Source organism: Chiloscyllium plagiosum, unplaced genomic scaffold, assembly GCF_037043375.1.
Source record: "Chiloscyllium plagiosum isolate Xiang-an unplaced genomic scaffold, Cpla_swu_hap1 HiC_scaffold_42, whole genome shotgun sequence".
NCBI lineage: Eukaryota > Metazoa > Chordata > Chondrichthyes > Orectolobiformes > Hemiscylliidae > Chiloscyllium > Chiloscyllium plagiosum.
Window position 1 is genome coordinate 2,015,163 of NW_028270180.1, and position 17,429 is coordinate 2,032,591.

The window sequence follows — 17,429 nt, forward strand, 5'->3', positions numbered from 1 at the left end:
AGAGCTTGTAAGAAGGCCTATGGTGTATTAGCGTTCATTAGCAGAGGGATTGAATTCAAGAGTTGTGAAGTGATGTTGCAGCTGTACAGGACTTTGGTTAGGCCACATTTGGAGTACTGTTTGCAGTTCTGGTCGCCTCACTTTAGGAAAGATGTGGAAGCTTTGGAGAGGGTACAGAGAAGATTTACCAGGATGTTGCCTGGAATGGAGAATAGGTCGTACGAGGATAGGTTGAGAGTGCTAGACCTTTTCTCGTTGGAACGGCGAAGGATGAGGGGTGACTTGATAGAGGTTTATAAGATGATCAGAGGAATAGATAGAGTAGACAGTCAGAAACTTTTTCCCCGGGTGCAACAGAGTGTTACAAGGGGACATAAATTTAAGGTGAAGGGTGGAAGGTATAGGGGAGATATCAGGGGTGGGTTCTTTACCCAGAGAGTGGTGGGGGCATGCAATGCGCTGCCTGTAGGAGTGGTAGAGTCAGAATTTTTGGTGACCTTTAAGCGGCAATTGGATAGGTACTTGGATGGGTGCTTAAGTTAGGACAAATGTTCGGCACAACATCGTGGGCTGAAGGGCCTGTTCTGTGCTGTATTGTTCTATGTTCTATGTTCTATAGTCTTTTCAAGAATAGCGTTAGCAGGTAGGATTAAGGAAAACCCTAAGGCATTCTACACTTATGTGAGGGACAAGAGGATGGCCAGAGTGAGGGTAGGGCCAATCAGGGATAGTGGAGTGAACTTGCACCTGGAGTCAGAGAAGGTAGGGGAGGTCCTTAATGAATAGTTTGCTTCAGTATTCACTACTGAGAGGGACCTTGACTTTGTTGAGGACAGTGTGAAACAGACTGAAATGCTAGAACTAGTTAAGATGGAGGATGTACTGAAAACATTAAAAAACATAAGAATAGATAAACCCCTGGCTAGACGGGATACACCCAAGGTTACTACAGGAAGTGAGGGAAGAGATTGCTGTGCCTTTGGTGATGATCTTTGCATCCTCGCTGTCCACCGGAGTAGTACCAAATGGAGCGTGGCAAATGGTATTCCCTTGTTCAAGAAAGGGAATGGAGATAATCCTGGGAATTACAGACTAGTCGGTCTCACGTCTGTGGTGTGCAAAGTATTGGAGAGGATTTTGAGAGACAGGATTTATGATTACTTGGAAAATCATAGTTTGATTAGAGATAGTCAGCATGGTTTTGTGAGGGACAGGTCATGTCTCACAAGCCTTGTTGAATTCTTTGAGGATGAGACAAAGCACATTGATGAAGGTAGAGCAGTGGATGTGGTGTACATTTTAGCGAGGCATTTGATAAGGTTCCCCATGGTGGGCTCATTCAGAAAATAAGAAGGCATGGGATACAGGGAAACCTGTATCTGTCTGGATACAGAATTGGCTGGCCCATAGAAGACAGAGGGTAGTGGTAGACAGAAAGTATTCAGCCTGGAGCTCGGTGACCAGTGGTGTTCCACAGGGATCAGTTCTGGGAACTCTGCTCTTTGTGATTTTTATAAATGACTTGGATGAGCAAGTGGAAGGGTCAGTTAGTAAGTTTGCCGATGACATAAAGGTTGGTGGAGTTGTGGATAATACGGAAGGCTATTATAGGTTGCAATGAGACCTTGACAGGATGGAGAACTGGGCTGAGAAGTGGCAGATGGAGTTCAACATAGAAAAGTGAGAAGTCATTCACTTTGGAAGGTCAAATTTGAATACAGAATACAGAATACAGGGTTAAAGGCAGGATTCTTGGCAATGTGGAGGAACAGAGGGATCCTGGGGTCCATGTCCATAGATCCCTCAAAGTTGCCACCCAGGTTGATAGGGTTGTTAAGAAGCCATATGGTGTGTTGGCTTTCATTAGCAGGGGAATTGAGTTTAAGAGCACAAGTTATGCGTCAGCTCTATAGAGCCCTGGTTAGACCACACTTTGAATGTTGTGTTCAGTTCTGGTCGCCTCATTATAGGAAGGATGTGGAAGCTTTAGAGAGGGAGCAGAAGAGACTTACCAGGATGCTGCTTGGACTGGTGGGCATGTCTTATGAAGAAAGGTTGAGGGAGCTAGGGCTTTTCTCATTAGAGCGAAGAAGGATGAGAGGTGACTTGATAGAGGTGTACAAGATGTTGAGAGGCATAGATAAAGTGGATAGCCAGACTCTTTTCCCCATGGCGGAAATGTCTGTCACGAGGGGACATAATTTTAAGGAGATTGGAGGAAGGTTTAGGGGAGATGTCAGAGGTAGGTTCTTTACTCAGAGTTGTAGGTGCGTGGAATGCACTGCCACCAGTGGTAGTAGAGTCAGAGATATTAGGGACATTTAAGCAACTCTTAGGTAGACACATGGAAGATAGTACAGTGAAGAGCATGTAGATTAGTCTGATCTTAGAGTAGGATAAAAGGCCGGCACAATATCAAGGGCCAAAGGCCTGTACTGTTCTATGTTCTATATTCTAAATAGCAACAGCGAGGAGATGCCTGGCCATGTGCTTGGAAGGGAGCTGGAGTACAATGCGAATGGAAGGAAGGGTTCCAGAGGAATTGAAATCACTTTTGGTTTTATAGATGAGAGGCCGGGCGAGTCCAATCAAACAAGTAAAAATAACATACCTTTCTTTTCCTGCCTTCCAGGAACACGCCAGCCAATCACAAGTCAGTACCTGAAAGCGACAACCAGTGATGACAACAAAGCAAATGATTGGCCATTGACATATACAATATTGACTGCTCCAGCCCTGGGACAACTCATTAGGGTCAATGAAGGCAATGTCATAGGGAATGTTTCTAACTTCACTGAGAGAGATGTGAGTGCAATCACTTGGACACGGTAATCAAACGCCTGTGGTGGTTCAATCAGTCAAAAAATCCATTACAATTCTGGAACATATACCTGATTACCTCAGTTGATGATAGCTACCAGTGTGGCTGTGACGTGCCCCCCACCCCCTCCCCAATTAATCAAATAGTCTGGCAAGTCATTCAGAATTAGCTCTGCTTCTGAAGTTGGGAAGAATTAAAGTTTTCACTTTGTTTGGATACAATGGGAAGAATGTTCACAGGTCCTGAACAACAACAGACATTCAGTATAAAAAGGGTGTTGGATGTTTTGAAAAGCATTAGAGTAGGCAAGTCTCCAAGACCTGATAAGACTATTTCAGAATGCTGAGGGGGGCAAATAAGGATATTGCTGGAGCCGTTCGCAAAATCTTTGGATTTTTTTCTCACAGAAGATGTGCCCAGAGGACTGGAGAATAGTTAATGTGGTTTCTTTGTTCAAGAAGGGCAATGGGGATAATTCAGGAAATTACAGGCCAGCGAGCCTTACATCAGTGGAATCGGAAAATGATTGGACAAGATCCTTTATTGGATAGGATTAATTCACATTTGGAAAAATATGTACTTATTAGCATGGCTTTGTATGGGGAAGGTCATGCCTCACAAACCTGACAGAGTTTTTTGAGAAAGTGACAAAGATGATTGGTGAGGGCAGGGCTGTAGATGTTGTCTACCTTTGATAAGGCCCCTTATGGCAGGTTGATACAAAAGGTGAAATTATGTTGGATCCGCAGTGAGCTGTTAAGATGAATATAGAACTGGCTGAAAGGGTGTTTTTCTGACTGGAGATCTGTGACCACTGGTGTTCCACGTGGGTCAGTGTTGGGGCCCTGTTGGTTTATAATATATATAAATGGTTTGGAGGCGAATGTAGGTGGCCTGATTAGTACATTTGTGGATGGCATTAAGATTTAGAAAATTGTGGATGGTGAGAAGGATTGACACAGGATCCAGCAGGATATAGATATGCTGGAAACTTGGGCTGGCAGATAGAGTTTAAGCAAGACAAATGTGGCATCAACATATAGAGGATCCTAGGCATGTAGGTCCACAGTTCCCTTAAAGTGGCAGCACAAGTGGATGAGGTGGTCAAGGCGGCACATGCATGCTTGTCTTCATTGGTCGGAGTATAAAGTATAACAATTGGCAAGTCAAGTTGCACATGTGTAGAACTTTAGTTAGGCCATATTTGGAATATTGTGTACAGTTCTGGTTGCAGCACTACCAGAAGGAGGCTTTGGAGAGGGTACAGAAATGGTTTACCAGGATGTTGCTGTTTTGGAGGGTATTAACTATGAGGAGAGTTTGGACAAACCTAGTTTGTTTTCACTTGAAAATTGAGGATGAGGGGTGACCTGATAGAATTTTACAAAGTTTGAGAGACATGGATAGAATGGATAATCGGTCCTACCTTGTTCTCTGCTGTGTTCCTGTCTGCCCTCACTGTTTGACTTGCTCGTTTTCCCAACTGGACCAGTATCAGATTGATTGATTTATTTCCTCACTATTTACCTGGGTCCCCCCCTCCCCCTCCCCACTACCACCCCAACCTTACTAGTTTAACTCCTCCTGAGCAGCTCTAGCAAATCTCTCTGCCAGTATATTAGTCCCCTTCCAATTTAGGTGCAACCCATCCTTCTTGTACAAGTCACTTCTACCCCAAAACAGCTTCCAATGATCCAAAACTGTGAACCCATCTCTCCTGTACCAGCTCCTCAGCCACACATTCCTCTGCTCTGTCCTCCTGTTCCTACCCTCACTAGCTCATAGCACCAGGAATAATCCAAACAATACTACCCTCGAGGACCTCCTTTTTAAATTCCTGCCTAATTTTCTATATTCTCCCTTCAGAATCTCATCCTTTTCTCATGTCATTGGTTCCAATGTGTACAACAACCTCCTGCTGGTCCCTCTTCCCTTTGAGAACATTCTGTATCCTCTCTGAGACATCCTTGATCCTGGCACCAGGGAGGTACACACCATTCTGATTTTTCGCTGCCAGTTGCAGAAACATCTGTCTGTGCCTCTGACTGGAGAGTCTCCTATTACAATTGATCGCTTGGAACCCAACGTACCTCTCATTACATTAGCGCCATTCTTGGTACCCGAAACTTGGCTATTTGTGATATATGGATTAGTGGTGCTGGAAGAGCACAGCAGTTCAGGCAGCATCTGAGGAGCAGTAAAATCGACATTTCGGGCAAAAGCCCTTCATCAGGAATCTATTTGTGATATATTCCCCTGAGAGTCCACCACCCTCTACATTTTCCAAAACTGCATACTTGTTTGAAATGGGGATAGCCACAGAAGACTTCTGCACTACCTGTCTACCCCTCCTACTTTTCCTGCGTTTAACCCATCTACCTGACTGTATCTGCAGCTTTTCTCCCGTTCTATAACTGCCATCCATCACACCCCCTAGCTTCTGTAAATTCCTTACTGTCTCTAACTGCCGCTCCAACAGATTCATACGATCTGATAGGATTTGCAACCAAAAGCATTTTTTGCAGACATAGTTATCAGTAACATGGAAACTCTCCCTAAACTCCCACATCTGACAAGAAGAGGATATCACTCTACTAAAGGCCATCTTTGCTTCTTCACAATCTACAGACCCAGAAAATGGCACCGTCTTATTGCTGTAGAAAACCACTGCTCCAGACTAACTTAATGCTATGGCTTATATTTTTAAAATGTAATCAAGAGACAGATCTCAATAAAACATGTAATCAAGAAAGAACCACTCTGCTCACTGTTGTAGATTTACAGCAAAGCTACACTTAAAAGCTATGCACTTATGTGTTCCTGTGCTGTGAGCTTTGCCACACAGGTTCCTCCAAGGTCAGCTGTGAATTTTGCTGTTTGTTAATTTTTCCTAGATGCACTCCGATGTCCAGAGATACTTGAACTCAAACAGCAAATGCAGTAACTGTGCAGATTCACCGCTGTGTCAGACAGCAGTATCGGTTTCTTTTTCTGACCATGTGGTCAATGCCTTTGTCTGTCTTCCTCATTTTTAAAGTGCCGTTGTTTTGATCTTTTGTCCCCCAAAGTTCCTGCGGTACAAGGAAGAATTGATGAATTCATTGGTGCAGATCCAGATTCTGGACTTTTCAAAAGGACTGATTAACATCGGGAGATTGAACAAATTTATATCATTTTTAGAATATTGTCTGTATTTAATTTAAAATTTTGCTGCTTGTTTTAGAATTTTGTGGATTATCTCAGCTTCCATGGTACAAATTGTCAGAGCTATTATAATGGAGCAAGATGCAGCCAATGTTGTGAGAGGCCTCATCACACTATTCATTTAACTCTAGCACAAATGTTGTCAGAGCCCAAAGCGCTCAGAATCCCAGTAAGATTCTGCTCATAGAGTGCAAAAACAAGGATGTTACCCAAAATATTGATAAAATACTGGTTTAGCCCCTATTGGAGCATTGTGTTCAATTCAGGCACCACACCTGAGGAAGGATGTCAAGGGTGCAAAGGAGATTTGCGATTATTGGTACCAGGTTTGCGGGACTTCAATTATGTCTGGAAGCTTGGGTTATTCTTCAAAGCAGGGAACATCAAAGGGAGATATAATAGAGGCATTCGTTGAAGAATTTTAACAGAGGAAATAAGAAGGAGGATGACAAGGAGAAACTGTTTTCATTGACAGATAGTAAGCAGAATCACAGATTTAAAATAATTCACAAAAGAACTAGACAGGAGATGAGCAGGAACACACTCTGGTGGGCAGTTGAAGCAGATTCAATCATAACTTGCAAAAACGTAAAATCTTGAATTGAAAATAATATAATTATTGGGATCGAACAGAGAATGCAACTAGCCAGATAGTTTATTCAGAAAACCAGCACAGGTACAGTGGACTAAATGGCCTCCTGTGTGCAGTATAATTCAAAGACTCACGGACGAGAAATAGCCACTTCGATAACATTGTGAAAGATCTGCCAATACCTTCAACAGAAAATTAGAACACAAAAAAAGATAAGCATAAATAATGCTGGAAAAAGGCTGTATAATATAATCAGAGCATTGGCTCTTTGGTTTAATGGGTTGTTGCTGAAGCATAACTTTGCAACTTGTGGTATGTGTTAGTGTCAGAGGAGATAAACGACTCCCTGAAATCGCATAGCATATACTCCATGCTAGAGGAAAGTAATTAATATCCACGCTGCAAACAAAGTTAAATCATAGACTGCAGCGACACATCTAAAACCAGCTCAAAATGAATGGGCACAATTACTTTATCTGTCACATCACTGCCAACCTCCTTCCCATGGTGTGAATTATTTCACAGCTCCTTTAACTCTTCACATCCTGGAAATCTTTGAAGGGACCATGCTGTATACAAAGCCATTCACTTCTGCTTGGATTAGGCTGTCGACATTCTGTACTCGGCTTCCATTAGCTAAGGAATGGCACAGAAGGGGGACATCAACTAGTATAAATGGTCACCTCTCCAACAGCCCTTTCCCCACTGATTGTCTCCACAGTGGGTCAAGAGGGAAATAGTCTCCTTTTGTACTTTAAACATGCAGGAGTTGACACTGAACCCCAGGTCTGCTGTACATTATCTGCTCCCTACTCCTTTGGTCTAGGTTGGTGGTTTACTGAGCTGTACATTTTGTGATTTTCAATTAATCTCAATCTGAGTTGCAGTCAATAGAAATTTAAACAGAGATTCAGCAAAACGTTTTCCTCCCAGTCATGAGTCTTTGGAGCTCTCTTCCTGAAAACGTGGTGGTAGCAGATTCTTTGAATATTTTAAGGTAGAAGTGGATATATTATTAAGCAAAGGGGATAAGGTTTATCAGGATAGGCAGGAATGAAAATTTAAGGTTGCAATCAGACCAACCATATCTTATTGTTGGTGGAGCAGTCTCAAGGGTTTGAATGGCCTAGTCCTGTTTCTTATTTGTTATGTTCATCTCAACACAGCTTGTTACTCAGGAGGAGCAGAGCTGCACATACTTCTTCACTCACTTTAAATCCACAATTTGTTTTAGCTCCTTTATGGAATATGGGCATCACTGTTGAGGGCACTATTTGTTGTCCGTCTCTAATTGCCCTTGAATTTGGCTATTTCAGACGGCAGTTAACAGCAACAACATTGTTGTGGGCCTGGAATCACATGCATAGGTCTAAATGGTAAGATGGCAGAATGAATTCCTTAAAGAATATTAGTGACAACCACACAAGGTTTTACAACAATTGATAATTCATGATAACATTATTGACACTAGCCTTCAATTCCAGTTTTTTAAAAATTGTCTTTAAGTTCAATCAATAGACACAGTAAATTTTGAAATTCTATCCCAAAGAATATTAGCCTAGAATGCTGGATTACTAGTCCAGTGATGTTACCATTACACCATCACCTTCCCATAGCACAGGCTTTCAGGCAGAAGGGCAATTGGATCATTGCAATCTCATTACTAGCTCTGACACCCACACTGTTCCTATAAGAATTTCTCTGAGCAGAGATTCCTACAATCTGTGTAAAAATCTTCAAGTAGATTTTCAAAATAGAATTCGTCCCTGTACAGTAGTTAATCTCTGAAACCCAGTTAGTGTCAGTATCTAGGCTCCAGGTTAGTGATAGTGACTGCAGGCCCCAGGGACTAATTTAATAATACTAACTACACTGCAGGACCTCACAGTAAACACAGGTTCGTGGGTCTGGGCTAGTGATGATAACAAGCTGCAAGGCCTATGTTAGTGGTAGTGATCATTCTCCAGGACCTGTGTTCGCAACAATAACTGGACTGTAATGTTTGGGTCTGGATTGGTAATGGTAGCTGGGCCTCAGTGCCTAAATCAGTAATAGAAACCAGGTTCTGGGCCTAGGCAATAGATAATAACTAGGTTCTGGGGCCCAGACTAGGATACTAACCAGGTTTTGGAGTACAAGTTAGTGATAGTAACCAGGTTATTGATAGTAACCATGTTTTGGCACCCAGGGATGTAAGATTGACCCAGGATTTATTTAATGCAAGGTTTGATAAACATTTCCAGGCTCTGGTTTGGAGAATATGCCATATGTGAGTCTTGGGAACCTCAGGGAGGAGAGAAGCTGCCCCATGGTCTGGCTGAGGGGAATCAAAGGGGAAGTTAGATAAACATTGAGGGAGGAATAGAGGAATGTGTTCATAAGGTTAGGATTAAAAATGATGAGAAGAGGCTTGGAGTATAAATACCAAGACAAGATGACCTGACATGGACTTTTTCCATCCTGTAAATACTTCGCAATCATGTATAGAGTGAGGGTTTGTAACACTTAAGATAATGTCAGTGAATGGCATTCATAAGATATTCTCTCTTCTTCACTAACAGTTGGAATCTGAAAATATTTTCTACCAACATAATTGGCCAAAGGAACCATTTTGGAAATGTCAGGATTCATTTGAGTTCACGGTTTCCTCTCCCCCAGTGGTGACAGAAAGGAAGACCTTCACATTATGGATTTCCTTTGAAAGGCATAGTCTTCAAAGAGGCACTCAGCTATGGCACAATAAAGGTAAAGTACAATTTACACTTCAATGGTGATGCTGCCTTAATAGTAGCAGTGACTGAGCACACAGTTCAATGGGAACTTAGTCACCCTCAGCTGCTTTAGCCACATAGCCAGTGTGTTGGACAAGGTATTCTGGTCGCCTGGTACTTTGTACCTTTGCCTGTATTCCTGTCACTGTCAAATTAAATTTGTCCAGGATAAACAGGAGTCTCCTGACACAGTGCAATTCCTCCTTGGTCTTGTAGCTCGCCATCTCCAGTCCTGTACCCCTCTCTGACATCTGCATTCCTCCAGTACCAGTCGCTTGAGAATCCATAGTTTAATTACATTATTGGTAACTGTGCCATCAACTGACTGGGCCATAAGTTTTGGAATTCTCTCTGTAAACCTCTCTGCTTCTCTCACCACCAAACTCTTTGACCAAAACTTTGGTCTCCCATCCTAATGTCTTCTTATGTAGATCGGCATTAAATTTTGTCGGGTTGTACAAATGCAGTTTGTTGTTATCTTGACAGCATTGAGCTGCTGTCATTCCAGCCAGTTATATAGCGTAGTAGAAAATATGCACTACTTAAACAAAGCTCAGGGTCAAAACCAGGTCAGAAAGATTTCATGACAGTGAAGACCATTTTGTCTTGCAAATACAAGTGGCTTAGACTGTGTGTCAGATCCACTGTTACTACTTGGAATAGCATGGCTGTGTTATTCTGCTGCACAACACAAGGAGATTGTTGTTTGAAGAGAAAAAAATTGATTCATATAGGTTGTTTGCAGGCAAAGGGATATCTGGTAAGTGGGAGGTTTTCAAAAGTGAGTTAGTAAGGGTTCAGGTCTAAGCATGTTCCTGTTAGAATGAAGGGTAAGGCTGGCAGGAGTAGGGAACCCTTGGATGACGAGAGTTATTGAGGCTCTGGTCAAGAGAAAGGAGGCAAATGACATGTATAGATCAAGTGAGTTCCTTGAGGAGTATAGAAATCGTCTGAAGATATGTAAGAGAGAAATCAGGAGCACTAAAATGGGACATGAGATGGCTTTGGCAGGTAAGGTAAAGGAGAATCCAAGAGATTCGACAAGTACATGAAGGGCCAAAGAGTAACTAAGGAGAGAATAGGGTCTTTTAAAGATCAACAAGGTCATCAATGTGTGGAGCCACAAGAGATGAATGAGATCCTATATGAACATTTCTCATCAGTATTTACCATTGAGAAAGGCATGGATGCTAGGGAACTTGGGGAAATAAATAGTCATGTCTTAAAAAGAGTCCACATTACAGAAGAGGAGGTGCCGAAAGTCTTAAAACTCATTAAAGCAGGTAAATCCCTGGGACCTGATGAAGTGTATCCAGAACTTTGTGGGAGGCAGGGAGGAAATTGCAGAGCCCCAGAGATATTTGTATCATTGACAGACACAGGTGAGGTGTTCAAAGATTGGAACATGGCTAATATTGTGCCATTAATTAAGAAAGGCTGTAGGGAAATGCCTGGGAATTACAGCCAGGTGAGTCTAGCGTCTGGGGTGAGTAAGTTGTTTGAGGGGATTCTGAGAGAGAGTATCTATAGATATTTGGAGAAGCAAGGACTCATTTATGATAGTTACCATGGCTTTGTAAGTGGGAAATAATATCTCTTGAATTTGAGTTTTTTGAAGGGGTGACCAAGAAAGTAGATGAGGTCAAGCAGCAGATATTTACAAAGAATTTAGTGAGGCCTTTGACAAGGTACCACATGACAAGTTGTTGTGTAAGGTTTTAATCTCACGGGATCCAGGAAGTGTTAGCCAATTGGATTCAAAATTGGCTTTATGGTAGAAGACCGAGGGTGGTGGAAGGGAGTTGTTTTTTAGACTGGAGGCCTATGACCAGTGGTGTGCTGCAAGGATTTGTGCTGGGTTCACTGTTATTTGTACTTTATATAATTGATTTGGATGAGAGTTTAGGAAGTATGTTTATTAAGTTTGTAGATGACACCAGGATTGACATTGAAGAATGCAGTGAGATCTTGATCAATTGGACCAGTGAACTGAGGAATGGCAGGTGGAGTTTAATTTAGATAAATGTAAAGTGTTCCATTTTGGTAGGACAATTCAAGGCAGGACTTATGCAGTCAATGGTAGGGCCCTGGGGAGCGTTATAGAACAAAGAGATCTAGGGGTACAGGTTCATAGCTCCTTGAAAGTGGAATCACAGGTAGACAGGATATGAACAATGCTTTTGGAATGCTTGCTTCCATTGGTCAGTGCATTGAGTATAGGAGTTGGGATGTCTAGTTGCATCTGTACAAGATGTTGGTGAGGCCACATTTGGAGTATTGTACACAGTTCTGGTCGCTATACTACAGACAGGATATTATTAAACTAGAAAGAGTGCAGTAAAGATTTATTAGGATGGTACCTGGACTGGAAGGTTTGAGTTATAAGAAGAGATTGCCTTTTGCATACAGAATGGGAATCACATGTACTCTCCTAGGTTTCAATTCACTGGATTTGGAATATTTGCATTTATCCAATTCAGGTCAATGGTTACGAGATAGATGGAGGCCCTTTGGCCCCATATATCTTCAAGAGGGCTGATTAATTAATTTCATTTCCTCCTCTTTCCTTATAGTCCAAATGCTGATTTGTAGACAATTTTAAAATTTATAGCTGAATTATGGTTATATTTGATAATAGCAAATTTGATAAGCATATTACGTGTGAAAATTGAATTCAATTGTACTGAAATATGCACCACACCAATTCATACCCATCTGTGGCAGAATAGTCTTCTATTCTGTCAGCTCCTATAATTCCTTCAATTTGAAATGGACAAAGGTAAATATTTCAGAGCAGGAAAAGGTTCTGGTAACTGAGGCAGAGGAGAAAGCTTCACACTCTTGCCAATGATAGGTTTGTACAATGAATGCGCTGCAAGGGTTAGGAATGTGGCTGTCTGTTGAGACCAATCCTGTGATCTGCTCAATCGTCTAGAAAGAGCATGAATCATTCCACGGTGAAGTACGGACATGTATTTGAAGACTGCATTTCCTCTTTCACACCTTCTCTCTGTAGGTGTCAGTGATTCCAGGTATATACATTCAATAATGTAAAGGTTGAGGGTTACAGTTTGCAGGAATATAGAATTCTCATTAATGTATTTGAGCTGTTAAATGCCAATGTGCAAATTCTAGGGTTCTTGTAAATATGGTATAGTTTAGAAAGGGCAAGCACTTACTTTGCAATTGAACTAAAAACATTTGTTTAAAAAAAAACTGCCTTTAGGCAGACTCCAAGAAAACTGTTGATTTTTTGTACAGCGGTCTGTTGCATATAAATTGTGAAAGTAGAAATGATTGCTCTCTTGTACTCTCAACTAATATTGTTTTTGTGTTTTCCTCTGAGGATTAACCCTATGTTGACAATCTGTAAAAGCATAGTGCACCAAGTCCCTTCAAAATGTTAGTTATGTTGAAATGCTCCTAGTTATTGAGGGCTCAGGATCCAGAGGTCAGTATTATAAGATTAAAATATTATAGATTTAGGACAGACAGCATGATACACTTCCTTTGTACAGAGAGGTTGTGAGCCTGTGGATGTTCCAGTGATTGAAGAGTCAGCATTAGAAAGAGGTGATGCAGTGGTTACAGATAAAGAGCATAAAAATATATGACAAAATGAAATTTGAAAGATTTGGCTAATGCAGAGGATAAACGCTATTACGTCCAGGTTGAACTAAGGGGATGGTTAATGTGCTATCATTTTTATGAAATTAGTAAAAAATCTTTCTTTTTGCTCCAGGTCTTGTACTGCCTGAAGGTCAAAGTGCAGCAATTGATCAGTCCATCTTGGATGCTTCAAATCTTCTGGCCAGTGTCCCAAAACCTCAGCAGCCTGCCTCTGATGTGATATTTGAGGTGACTGTACAGCCAGTCCATGGGTTTCTCTCATTAGCTGATGTGGGCAAGGTGCAGCACTTTACACAATCAGATTTACTAAACTCTGCTCTAAAGTATACACATAGCAAACTAGGGGCTTTAACAGATAGCTTCACATTTCAAGTGTGGTTGAGTCCAAGGAGAAAGTCACTTTCATATTCTGTAGGTGATGGATCTGTCATTGTGCTTACTGAGCTCTTCAACATAACTGTTGTGCCAGTGAGGGATCACTCCCCACAGATTGTGACGACAGGAATGACCCTGCATGTCCTGCAAGGCTCCAGCTTTGTGCTGACTCCAGATCACGTGAACACAGTTGACTTTGATAATTTACCAGCGGAAATTCTGTACAGTATTGTCACAGGGCCAAACAATGGCTTCTTTGTGAATCGGGTTAATGACACAACAGCCATAAAACAGTTCACACAGGCAGATATCAATGCTGGCAGAGTGATGTTCAAAGCAGATGGGCAGCCAGCCTCTGGCATATTCTGGTTCAGTATCTCTGATGGGAAACATTCAGCAGTTAATGGGTCTGTCACTGTTGAAGTTATACCAGTGACTATTCATATAATCCATAACAAAGAAATTGTATTACTGCAGGGTAATGTGTCAGTGCTGATAACCAGAGAGGAACTCTTAATAAAGACCCAAGAAAATGATATTGTACTCTATAAAATAACCCAACAGCCAAGGTATGGAAGAATAATTATTAACCAGTCTGTTGTGACTGAGTTCTCCCAGAAACACATTAATAATGGAGATCTAAAATACCACATTAGAGATTTCTCTGTTTATCAAGACAGCTTCCATTTCTTTGCAATGACCCATGAGGGAAATCTATCAGGCATTGTGAATGTTACAGTGCAGCCCCTCGTAAGAGTGGCCCAGGATCTGTCCTGGCCCAGAGGAACAACTATTCTGATTGACACAGATGTTTTGGATGCTAGTGAACTGGCCAACAAAACCCACAGCATTCCTTCCTTCAACGTTATTCAACAACCCAGAACTGGAAAACTTGTCAAACTGCATAGACAGACTGGAGGTCAAAGTGATCTAAGGAATAACTTTACGCAGTCTGATTTAGAAGATGGTAATGTGGCAATGGAACTTTGGGATTATGGTGAGACTAGCCCTTATCCTGAAATTGATAGCTTCCAATTTCTCCTGAAAGCAGATGGAGTACCACCTGGTATAGGTACTTTTGAATTTAGGACTGTCCCATATATACCTACTCAACATTACAATGCCACATTGCTTACAGTTTCTTCCTTGAGTGGGACCAAGTTACCAGATTTCAGCAGCAGACCCACAGCTCCAAAAGGTGATAAAATGGATAAATACTCATCGACTGTAACCTGGGATCCCAGTTGGGATGGAGTTGCCAGAAGAGGCAATGTAGCAACATCAGACAACATAGCAACAGAATCCAGACCAACAGCAACTAATGAGAAGGTTCTTACATCAGCAGGGAATAATCTTACAGCGATTATTATTGCTGTCATTTTGATCATTTTGCTGTTTCTGATTGCTGTAATAATCACAATCTATCTGACGAAACGCAACAAAACGGGCAAGCATAATGTGCAGGTACCTCCAACAAAACCTAAAAATGGTGCTGTGGAGAAAGAGACCTTTAGGAAGACAGATCATGTTCAATCTGTTCCTTTAGTGAATATCAGGCCTCTAAATGGCCTAGAAACACAATCTAACAGTGGGCATATTAATCCTGATGCCAAACAGTTCTGTAGGACAAGCAATCCTACTCTGAAAACTAATCAATATTGGGTGTGATCTTTGCAATGGCTCACCCACTTCATCCCAATCTAGGAGGGTGCTTCCAGTGAGTTCATGAAAAGGTGTAATCAGACCATTATCAACACCTCATGTACTGGAGACAATAACATTCCCATTGTCTGTCTGCTCTTGCTTCACCAAAAGTCTCAAACCCATTTGGATGGAAAACAATCCCACACAGGATGGGAACCCTGCCTTAGTTGTCTGACCATGATGTGGCTGGTCAGTGCCTTGTTGGCTCCCTGAGAAGATTTATTCTACACCTCTACAATATTAAAAAGTTTATAAAAAGTGCATAAGGATAAAATTTATTCTGTCTTCACCAATCCTTAGATGCTGCCATGTTGTGGTACCATCATTACTGACTTATTGGTAGAGAAGATCATGAGAAGTTGGAGTTACTGTGGTGAAGATGTGTACTGGGTTATGTTTGTACCAGTCTGGAATATTATTGCAGCTTTTCTTAACAGGCCAAAGGTTATTTAATGGGACATTGGTGTAGGTCTGAATGTTTTCTACAATGTAATTAGAAACACATACATTATCTCATAGCCTCACAGTCCCTACAGAATTTCTGTGTAATTAACATCACCTTTTTCACTCAAAACTATTAAAGCCTGAAGAGATTTCCAGTGTCAATCAAATCAGTTCTGAATACTTTGCAGTGTTAATCAGCAGTTGGCATTTTTGGAATAGATTTTTAATTGAACTGATGATTTTTTAATTCCTGATTCTCATAAAGGACAGTGATGTAACAGTACTAAACATACTTCACTTGCCCTCCTTTCAATTGTCACTGGCTTCCTGAGTTAGACTGCCATTCAGACTAAACTGATTACCACTTTTGTTGACCTCTGTGCCAGCTTACATTGTAGCTTGTTTCTTTCCTTTAAACACTGTCCCTTTCCTTTTCGACACTATCTTTTGTCAAAACGTTTAAAATGATACAACACCAGGTTATAGTCCAACAGGTTTATTTGGAAGCACTAGCTTTTGGAGGGCTGTTCAATAAACCATCTCAGTTACATGACACTGTAATCTTTTGATATAAATTCTGTGTCTTATGATGTTATGCTCCACAACCACCTGATGAAGGAGCAGCGCTCCAAAAGCTAGTGCTTCCAAATAAACCTGTTAGACTATAACCTGGTGTTGTGTCCACCCCAGTCCAACACTGGCTCCTCCACATCATCTTCTCAAAAAGAGTACCCTTGTCCTTGAAAGTTAATGTTCCCAGTTCGAACCATCCTTCCCTCTTTAAAGTCTTTGAATCTCTTATTACCTGCTTGAAATTCTCCAACTGACCCAAGAATGTGCACCCAACAATACTCAGAGCCCACATTTCACCATTCTGAATATATTAAAATTATTCTGCATGGTGCCAAAATTCTAATTCTTTGTAACAAGAGTCTAGAAAACAGCCACTGACATCTATCAGGAAACCAACTAAAATGAACATAACTCCATAAGAAGGGATTCCTGATCTTCTAAGATATAAAATTTGGTAGGGTGGGTCCCATCATTCAGAATTTCCACTTTGGGTGAAAATTAAATTCCCTGTTCCAATGAATCCAGTGAGCCAAGCATCCTGGAAGCTCGTCAACTCTTCTGGGAGCAGATAGGAATTTTCGTGTAAATTTACAGCAGTGATGAACGCGCAAGCCCAAGATTGTATAAAATTGGCAAATGCAATGTAAATTTCTCTTACTGGATATAATAAAGAAATTGTTCTTGTAGCAACGTGGAACTTTTGTTCATTTACACTGACCCCTCTGAACCAAGAAGCAATCATTAAGTTCCTTCCACTGTCAATTGGTTTTGGAACCTCTTTGGTTTGGGATGGTGCCCACTCGAGATTACTATTATAGTTTAAAAAAAAATGTTGTGGAGGAAGGAATGACAGGATGAAGTTGTGATGCCCCTTTTAGTAGAAAAAGATGTCTACTCACATGCCAAACAGTTGCCTGGATGAGGTATTGAAGGACAGTCACTCAATGAAATTTCAGAACAGACAGATTAAAATAGAAAAAAACCCCCAAAACTCCTACAATCTTTGAGAAGGTTTCTTTTGCATAAAATGAATCAACCCGAGAACAATACTCCGGCCGGGCGGTATCGCAGCAATAACTTTTGTATTATTGTGATAATTGACTCTAGAGTGAACACACTGAATTTAGTCTATTCTAGAAGAATGCAATATGTCATTAAAGGGATATAGTGCCACCTGGTCCCTAAATTGGCATGAGTGTCACAGAAAATGGGAGATGTTTCAAGTGATTTGCCAACAAACTGTGGAAAACCCTGGACAACACTAAACCTTATAATGTCTGTGCAGATCACATGGTAAATATTATCATGATGTATT

General features: G+C 41.2%; 1 protein-coding gene across 1 annotated transcript in view; it reads left to right on the forward strand.

Annotated features, from left to right (window-relative positions):
• LOC122542523 (chondroitin sulfate proteoglycan 4-like) overlaps positions 1–16,800 on the forward strand; it is an 88,633-nt gene extending 71,833 nt beyond the window's left edge. The window contains exons 8-10 of the mRNA XM_087982200.1: positions 2,633–2,805; positions 9,179–9,362; positions 13,131–16,800. Coding sequence (XP_087838326.1) covers positions 2,633–2,805; positions 9,179–9,362; positions 13,131–15,061 — 2,288 coding nt within the window. The 3' untranslated portion in view covers positions 15,062–16,800. The remainder of the gene's footprint in view (positions 1–2,632; positions 2,806–9,178; positions 9,363–13,130) is intronic.
• Positions 16,801–17,429: the final 629 nt, after the last annotated feature.